Consider the following 9,915-nt stretch of genomic DNA (forward strand, 5'->3'; position numbering starts at 1 on the left):
TCCCTTATGCCTGGCTATAAGAATCTTCCAAAGTCTAAAGACTTGAAACCAATCATTTTACATTTTTTATCATTTCCCCAACAGACAGTTTAAAATCAATTTAAAACTAAGAATAAAAACCAGGAATATCAGAGAATTTTCCTGTTTTCATCTATAGTTGTTCTGCAGAGCTTCTTCTTGCAGGGTTACGTCTGACAATAACAATAACTTTAGTTTTCTATGTTGTAAGTTGACATTACTGTTAAAAGCCACATTTCAATACGGATAATACACCAATAATTGATAAGTACAGGGTATTATTTTAAACTCTGAACATTTTTTGAGAGCTGACAACTTTCCTCAGGTCTGAGCACGTCTCCATGACTCCCTGCTACACTGCAGCAGCAACAACAACAACAGGAGTGCACATGAGAGGGAGGAAACAGACCACAGAGCTGCAGTGAGAGGAGGAGCAACACTGGAAAGAGGAGAGATACAACGTCACACTCCAGAAATGAAATTTAAGTTTGTCAGAGTGTCAGCCACGCTCCAGTCGAGACAAGTCTCTGTTTCTCTCTGAAAGAAAACTCAAACTGACTTCATCAGGTCTTTCTCAACAACACAGCAGAGTCTCTGCCAAACACTGGTGAGTACAGCTGATCAGATTTACACTTTCAACAACCAGGATTAACACTAAACTTCAGCTCTACTCACAAAGGAAGTTCCACTCGTTTAGTTACTTGTGAAATTTGTAACAATATAACTATGGCTGTTTGTCTGCAGGCCCACTATACAGTAGTCCACTTTAACAGCTTTAAACAGTCTCTCTGTGTCAGTTCTCAGGACTTTAGGAACTGGTTACTGATCGCCTCCTACACACTACTTTCTCTATTTCCTCTGGCTGTTTCACAATAAAAGCTTTCCACCAGAGAACCAGTGGAAGGCTTTTAATGTGAAGCAGCTGGAGGAAATGTACAGTAAGCAGAGCTTTGTTAGCAGTGCTGTTCTTTAATAAAAACTGGTCTACACAACAGGGTGTGGACATATTCTAATAAAATCTATTGCAGATATATAGAAAGTTATTTCTGACTAGGAAGAATTAAATACAGATATCTGCAACGTACATACATGTTGACACTGGAAAAGGAGTTGCTTCAATCTCGTTGTACATGTATAATGACAATAAAAGGCATTCTATTCTATTTCCTCTGGCTGTTTCACAGCAAAAGCTTTCCACCAAAGAACCAGTGGGAGGCTTTTAATGTGAAGCAGCTGGAGGAAATGTACAATAAGCAGAAATATGTTAGCAGTGCTGTTCTTTAATAAAAACTAGTCTACACAACAGGGTGTGGACATATTCTGTTTTGTTTTATCAGAGTAGCGCTTCAGCTTGCCGCCCCGCTTTAATTGGCTTGTTTGTGCACAGCTCTGTGCAAGTTAAAACACTTCTGTCAGGGCTGGCCGAGTGCTGAGGCAGGAAAAGGATTCTGGACCCAAAGTGCACGACACGATAGGGCCAACACATTCTCACACCCAACTCGTAAAATAAGGACGTTCGGTCAGGAGCCCTTCTCGTTCTTATTTGACGTTAAAAGTCTCCTTTAGCGTCTCATGTAAACGTGCTTGGTCGCCACTATTGCCATCCCTTTTTCGTCCCTTTTGACGCGCTTGGTTGGGACGGGTGAAGTGTGACAATAACGGAATCGCGGAGGTTGGGTTTAGGAGAAAAACAACGGGGAAAGGACGCCTCAAAAGCCGGGAAACACACGCCGGAGACGGGGAAACAAAACGCCACACGCGGGGCACGAACCCGAGTCTCCTGAGTGAAAGTCCGGTGTTTTACCCATCCACCACCCCAACCACCTTCCTTACGCAGCAATTTCCCATTACATACCACTCGCTAAATCTCATCCAACTGCGGCTCTCCCCAGTACATTACACAAATACGCCGAAGGGTGCCTTTTTCGTCGCATCAGACACTGCCCAAACGTACTTATTTTACGAGTTCGGAATGAGAACGGGTTGATAGGGCAGATGCAGGTGTAGAATTCATTATAACAAAAAACAATCCAGGCTTATGTGAGTCTTTAAGAATCCAAACAAGGTAAACGTTCCAAAAGTAGTAACTGGACTCTACTATGGCATCAAAAGGTCCAAACCAAAGGGACACGTAGAAAACCGAAACAAGCAGGTACACTCGACAACAATGATGACATGACAAGGACTGAACAGAACAGAGGACATTAAACACAGGGCCATATGAAACCAGGTGAAACATATTAGGGACAAATCAGACTCAAATAGGAAACAAAGCTGAACTAAGACACATGAAACCAAACACTACAAAATAATACAGGAAGTAAACCAAGCCAAAAAACTTGCAATACATGTCAGAACTGGCGAAAAATTCAAGGTTTTGTTTTAGGTCTGGCTAGGCCAGCGGGCTCCATAGCGCTCCCAAGCACATGCCAGGGTTGGGATAAAATCAGGGTTTTAAATTAACTTTTTTGATCACCAGCCAACACGGCTAGTAGATATTTAAAGTTACCAGCCAATCAGATTTTCCAATAGCCAATTTTGGTTTTTTTTAACTAACTCTACGACTTAATTTTAGCTCCTCTGGTTTAGCTCGTAATCAATACCACGCACGACAGGCACGTAGCCAACGGTGGTATGACACGTGATGACAAGTGTTCATGGGAAATGTAGGATTAGAGCTACAAGCAGTGTTACCAGATAAAGATTACGTTTCCAAGCCAAAGACACACAAAACTGACCAAATGTCTTGGCGCAAAACAGACCGATCTGGAAAAATGTCTGCAGTCGGCTAATTCAAAAAGAGGCTTCGCTTCATCCATCACCGGCTGAAATTGGCTCATAATTTTGAAATGTTACCCGCCAAAGTTAATTAAATTAAAAAAAAGTAAATTTTCACACGCATTTGGTGGGTTGGCGGGTGTCAATGTAAAGCCCTGGATAGAATTAATTTAATTTTACAGGAAATGTGGTTGGATCATTGCTCTCTCTTTAAGAATATATTAAAAAGTTTTGATATTTATTTTTTTGACAAGGGTCAGACATTTTGGATTATGTGCGTTTATTTATTGTTTGAGGTCTTTAGGATGCACAAAAACATACAATCTTTTACACCCATATTAAAACAAGTAATTATTTAGATTTGATGTCGTAATTGGGCTTTGGGTGCGGCATGTTGGCTCTACAGTTCTCCCAATTACTTTCAGCCTTTGAACACATTTTTTATGCCCTTAATTCACTGTCGACACCCCTACATGAAAACTCACAAAATTCAAAGCAAATCAAAACCTGTGAACATTGCGAGAATATTCAGGAGCGGGTTCATGCTTTAATAGCGAGATTCATAGCTTCCCCTAATGTATGATAACCCTCTGAATAATGTGACGCTAATTTGCGAAGGATTAGTCGATACCTCGAACGAAGATGATAAGTCCACAACATGACACTTTAGGCCGTTTACAGGTATGGAACTGTTAGAATGTCCTTTTTGGAGATTCAACACATCCATCTTAAATTGGGTCAGCAGAATCTCAAGACCTTCACGGTGCAAAATTGGGAAGCTTCTGTGTTACGGTGGAATGACGTGATGTTTCGGGCAATTTGCATATTTCACCATACAGGAAGCGGTTAACTGGACTTTACACTGTCCAATCTGCCCCAAATTTCTGAAGAAATCTACATGCCTATATTGACTTGAATTTATAGCACTACATACTGACAACAGGAAGTTAGTCATATGTGACACAGATCATTAGATTTACATGAAATAAACATGATGTGGTCTACATATGATTAGATTCACAACAACATTATGTTACATTAGTGTGTGTTATCCAGCGCCACATAGTGGACACAGGAAGTGGTACAAAATATACAATACCTCATTTTCAGTGCCACACACAGGAAATAATGTCTAACTCATGCCCACAGTGTCTGACGATCCTGGAAAATGCAGGAGCCACGTTGACTGGCGCTCCATCTGTATCCCCGACTGAATGTGCGAGGGCACGTTCATCATTGATTGCAAAATTAAATAACCAATATTTTGAATAATGATTTTCCTTTTCTTTCACACTATGTGTAGATATGGCTGCTGCAAACTATCTGCAATCTCAAGATCAGTTTCTGTGCTCCATCTGTCTGGATGTGTTCAATGATCCTGTCAGCACACCATGTGGACACAACTTCTGCAAAAACTGCATCTCTGAACACTGGAATACCAATGACCAGAACCTGTGTCCAATGTGTAAGGAGGGTTTTACCACAAGACCTGATTTGAGAGTCAACACCTTCATCTCTGAGATGGTCGCTCAGTTCAGACAGTCAGCTCAACAGAAAGCCAGCAGCAGCAGCTCAGAGCAACAAGTGTCCAAACCAGGAGAAGTTCCCTGTGACGTCTGCACTGGAACCAAACTGAAGGCCCTGAAGTCCTGCCTGGTGTGTCTGGTCTCCTACTGTGAGACTCACCTGGAGCCTCATCTGACAACGTCAGGCCTGAAAAAACATCAGCTGATCGACCCTGTGGAGAACCTGGAAGGCAGGATGTGTACGGAGCACGATAAACCTCTGGAGCTGTTCTGTAAGACTGACTGGACATGTGTCTGCATGCTCTGCCCTTATTCAGATCACAAGATGCATGATGTTGTTCCTCTGAAAGAAGAATATGAAGGAAAGAAGGCAGAGCTGGGGAGGACAGGAGCTGAAATTAAGCAGATGATCCAGAAGAGAGGACTGATGATTCAGGAGATCAAACACTCAGTCGACCTCAGTGAGGAAGATGCAGACAGAGAGATAGCAGAAGGTGTTCAGGTCTTCACTTCTCTGAAGGAGTCTGTTGAGAAAGGCCTGAATGAGCTCATCGACACGATCAAAGAGAAGCAGAAAACAACAGAAAAACACGCTGAAGCTTTCATCAAAGAGCTGGAACAGGAAATCTCTGAGCTGATGAAGAGAAGCACTGAGGTGGAGCAGGTGTTACGCTCTGAAGACCAACTCCATCTTCTCCAGAGTGTCCAGTCCCTAAACACCCAACAACCTCTACCCACCAAGGACTGGACAGAGGTCAGCGTCCGTCCATCGTCATATGAGGGGACTGTGGTGAAAGCTCTGGCTCAGCTGGAGGAGACACTCAGTAAACAGGTGAAGAAGTGGCTCTCTGAGTCTGAGCTGAAGAGGGTCCAGCAGTATGCAGTGGATGTGACTCTTGATCCTGATACAGCACATCCTAAACTCATCCTGTCTAATGATGGGAAACAAGTGAATTATGGTGATGTGCGGAAGAATCTCCCAGACAACCCAGAGAGATTTTTTCGTTATTGTATTGTTTTAGGAAAACAGAGTTTCTCTTCAGGCAGATTTTACTTTGAGGTTCAAGTTAAAGGAAAGACTAAATGGACTTTAGGAGTGGCCAGAGAGTCGATCAACAGGAAGGAAGACATCACACTGAGCCCTGAGGACGGTTACTGGACGATATGGTTGAGAAATAAAAATGAGTACGAAGCTCTTGCTGACCCTCATGTCCTTCTCTCTCTGAAGTCTCCTCCTCAGACGGTGGGGGTGTTTGTGGATTATGAGGAGGGTCTGGTCTCCTTTTATGACGTAGATGCTGCAGATCTTATCTACTCCTTTAATGGCTGCTCCTTCACTGAGAAACTCTTTCCATACTTCTGTCCCTGTAGTAATGAAGGTGGTAAAAACTCTGCCCCTCTAATCATCTCCCCTGTCAGAGTAAATTAATCACTGATCTCATTTCACGTATTGAGTTATTTTCAATCAAATGAACAAATGTACATATTCATACATTTAACATCTTATTTTCTACATAATATGTTTCCTCTGGTGACTGATTCATACTTTATTAGGGGTCCAGGGGTGGGAGAACCGCTGTAGCAAAGCTACATGGTTCACACAGCAGGGCTGTAGAACCCTATTGTTTTCCTAAGGATTTTACTCCATTATTATTATTTTCCATTGTTCCTCTCGACCTCAGGCGCAACAATTGAACCAGGTCCACCACTAAGTGGCGCTATAGCAGAAAAAACATGTTTGGCCCTATAACTCCCACACCGTACACCAAACATTCAAAATCCATATATCCTAAGTGAAGTGAAGTGTCTGATATAGGCCATGCCCATTTCCTCTTCATTTATCAAAAACCTACTTTGTCGATCTCCTCCTAGACCGTGCGACCGATCTGCACGAAACTTGGCACGTAGTATCTCCTATAATCTTTATAGGATAACAATTTACGCACAAACAAATTTGTGTAGCTAACTATGAAAACACTAACTTTGCCATATCTTGGCCAGAATAAACGCTATCAACGCAAAACTTTAGATTCTTGTTTGCCATGACCCTCTGGAGGTGGCCCACACATTTTATGAAAATTGGCCACTAGGGAGCGCTACAAGTACAACAAGATTATATCTCATGAACAGCTCATCCGATTTTTACAAAATTTGGAGGGTACCATCTAGCGCCACTCCTGAGGCTACCCCTATAGTGGAGTACTGATTCGTCAATGTGGGCGTGGCCAATGGGACCCAGGTTTAGATTCACCACTTACACTAATGTGAACAACTTTAAATTTACTGGGTATATTACACATCTGGACCACTAGTTGGCACTATAATGCTTTATTGCCTTTAACTCCCACATTACACATTAGAAATCTTTACATCAACGTGTTCCTTGAATTAGGCTGAATCTGATGATATAGGCCAGGCCCATTTCCGCTATAAAGTTGTTTCGTAATATCGCTCAATGCGCCAAACCAACTTTTTCGAACTCGTCCTAGGCCCTATGACCGATCTGCAAGAAACCTGGTACATAGCATATGCAGATGGACCTGACCAAAAGTTATTCAAAGAATTTTGCTATGTTAAATAATGCGCATTTGACGACCAAACTAATTTTCCTAGCTAGCTACCACACACATATCATATATCACAACCAAATTAAATCAGTCAGCAAAAATCTTGAGACGATTGTTGCATGTATGCATCCCACTGCTCTGTACCAAATTTGGCGAAGATCGGCCATAAGGGGGCGCTATAATCAATGTTTGTTTTGGCCAATAACTCAATGCATTTAAATGGGAAATTTGCAATTGCAATATCTCTGCCACAGTAAATGCTATCAACACGAAACGTGTGATGCCTGTTCGGCATGCCGCTCTGAGGCTCTGTACCAAATTTGGTAAAGATCATCCATTAGGGGGCGCTATAGTCAACATAGACCAGTTTGGGCCATTTTACCCCTTCTGAGGTCAAGCGCCAAACGGCACTTATGATTCATAACTTAACTTTATAATTATAACTATCTTTAGGAGCTAAAAGCTTACAGTCGCCCATTCTGCTGATGTCTTTGACGTTTTTCGGGGTCTTTGTGCAATTAATCCATACTGTTACATCCAAGATTGATACACTGTATGTAAGAAATGTAAATAGTTTTTCCTTTATATATGAGTTATAATGTTCAATATGTTTATTATTGCACTGGATGACTACAAATATATAGAATTGTTTTAGACAACACAAATGTTTGTGTGGCATTGCTGTGTGTGTGATATCAATATATATCTGTGACCTCATTGCAGCACAATATTCTAATCTAATTTCCTGAAAAGAAGTGATAGATTGACTATGGACAACATGGTTGATGTTTTACAAGCTTTTATAGAAAATAAAACCAGACGGACCAGAGGTTGTAAAAAATCCTTTAGGGCTCTGGGATATTTGCAACGGCAAGACCTTGTGGCTCACACCTCTCAATATTTCCCAACGTTTGCCTCCCCACCGTTCCACTTTGGGTTCCACTTTGGGTTCCGCTTTGGGTCCCGCTTTGTGTCCCGCTTTCACGCGCTCAACGGGTCGTTGGGGGCGACTGGCGTCGGGGGCAACTGGCGCCGGAAGGCTTGGACCCATCATAACTGCTTGCAGTTTTAGTTCCATTTATTACAATATGGTTAAATGTGCAGCAATTCTTTGCAAATTAAATCAAACTTCATCTTCACATATTCGGTGTCTTAAGAAACTGAATTCTTCTGGAAGTTATAATAAATGTCTGTGGGTTTAACAGACGTTTAAATAGATATCGTCCACATAACGTGTCATGATGCATCAAATGAATGTGTTGATTATGTAATCAAATACACATTCATTTGTATTTGATGTGCAGCCACAGAAAACATATTGCTGAATATTTCATTGTGTGATGAAGCTCAATTTAAGAGTAAGACCTATTACATCCCATAGTGTCTACAGAATGGGTAACGTCTGACAATATCAATAACTTTAGTTTTCTACATTGTAAGTTGACATTGTTTAAAGCCACATTTCAATACTGACAACGAATGTTGTATAATCTCTCTGAAAGAGTCAAATAACAATAATTGATGAATGTGGGGTATTAATTTAACCTCAACCTAACCATTTTCTGAGAGCTGACAGCCTTCCTCATGTCCGAGCATGTCTCCATGACTCCCTGCTACGCTGCAGCAGCAACAAAAGACCTCCATGTAGACCACTAACTGGTGTTGTGACACAGAACGTCCACTAGATGGATCTACCTTCTCTCATTTTGTTCCCTTATTGGTCTTATATGGAAACATTGCCTGTTTTAGTGTGTGTTTGCAGAGCGTCTTTACGGAGCCCCGGAACCATCACATAAAGAACAAATATTATTGCGTGGAATTCAAGTTATTATTTTGTGGCATTCTGTAGCCTATATGGAAAATGCTGCATTTTCAGAGGACTTTTTAATGCTTACTGCACAATCATCAAGTAGTTTCTGGCATTTTCCGAAGTAACCCATGTAATGGGGATGTTCCCTGTCAGTGCAATCAATGCAATTCTTACAATGTTTTGTCATGAATTATTTTGCTAATCCGCTCTTTGCTTGGCAGGACACGCAGCATGTCAGCTCAGAACGGGACTGATACAGACAGACAGACAGACAGACAGACAGACAGACAGACAGAGACGGACAGAGGGACTGATACAGACAAACACGCAAAGAGACAGAGGGACTGATACAGACAGACAGACAGACACATGCACTCATACAGTATGGAGATGTAACATCAGTTATTCTCCCAAAATAGTGCGTTTATCCACCGAGCCCTGAGCCCCCCAGGTTCCACACAGTGTCCAACACAGAAAACGTCCAAAAATGACAGAGAGAGCCCGCTGAGCTGTTACAGTGGGCTGGTACTTTGTCTCCGGTAAGGTGTCTCATTTTGGATGATCTGGATATTCAGGGTCTCATGGAAGAGTTTATCAGCCAAACTCCAGAGCCCAAATCTACGTTTGGTTTACTGAAATCATCGTAAGTTTTTTTTTTTTTGAAGTTATTATATTTAGCTATATGATTGTGATTTATGTATGCCTATTATAAAGAAACAAACTGATACAGACAGACAGACAGACAGACAGACAGAGCTGAAATTCAGTGAATGGGCCCTCGCACATTTGCGTCAGGGATACTGATGGAGTCAATGTGGCTGTGCATTTCCGGGATAATCAGACACTGTGCGCATGAGTTAGACATTATTTAAGGTGGAATGTGTCGCACTGAAGGTCATGTTGCTGTATACCATGTGTAGACAATGACTTAATATAGGCATGTAGATGGGGCAGATTGGACAGCATAAAGTCAATATACAACAGCTTCCTGTGTTATGGTGAAATATAGAAATTGCCTCATCCTGGTTTATAATGTAAACCAGACGCTGGCAGCTGCAAAAAAGACGCCAAGCATAAATCAAGTCTTAGGTGGCTGACTAAACAGGGACGGACTAGAAATCGTCTCTATTGCTCTTTGCTTTTCTATTTTGAGACTAGGGTTGGGTATCATTTGTTTTTTTTTTTTCGATACCGGTGCTAAAACAATACTTTTAAA

At 41.6% G+C, this 9,915-nt stretch overlaps 1 protein-coding gene across 1 annotated transcript; it reads left to right on the forward strand.

Moving 5' to 3' along the window:
- The first annotated feature begins 471 nt into the window (after positions 1–471).
- LOC120566489 (E3 ubiquitin-protein ligase TRIM21-like) lies at positions 472–7,718 on the forward strand. The gene is made up of 2 exons (XM_039813000.1): positions 472–625; positions 4,100–7,718. Exon 2 carries the CDS (start codon positions 4,102–4,104, stop codon positions 5,749–5,751), a length of 1,650 nt encoding a protein of 549 aa, XP_039668934.1. The 5' UTR covers positions 472–625; positions 4,100–4,101; the 3' UTR covers positions 5,752–7,718.
- The last annotated feature ends 2,197 nt before the right edge of the window (positions 7,719–9,915 follow it).

Source organism: Perca fluviatilis, chromosome 1 (genome assembly GCF_010015445.1).
Source record: "Perca fluviatilis chromosome 1, GENO_Pfluv_1.0, whole genome shotgun sequence".
NCBI lineage: Eukaryota > Metazoa > Chordata > Actinopteri > Perciformes > Percidae > Perca > Perca fluviatilis.

Excerpts from the sequence above, each read along its gene's own strand:
- LOC120566489 (XM_039813000.1), top strand. The coding sequence starts at position 4,102 with ATGGCTGCTGCAAACTATCTGCAATCTCAAGATCAGTTTCTGTGCTCC.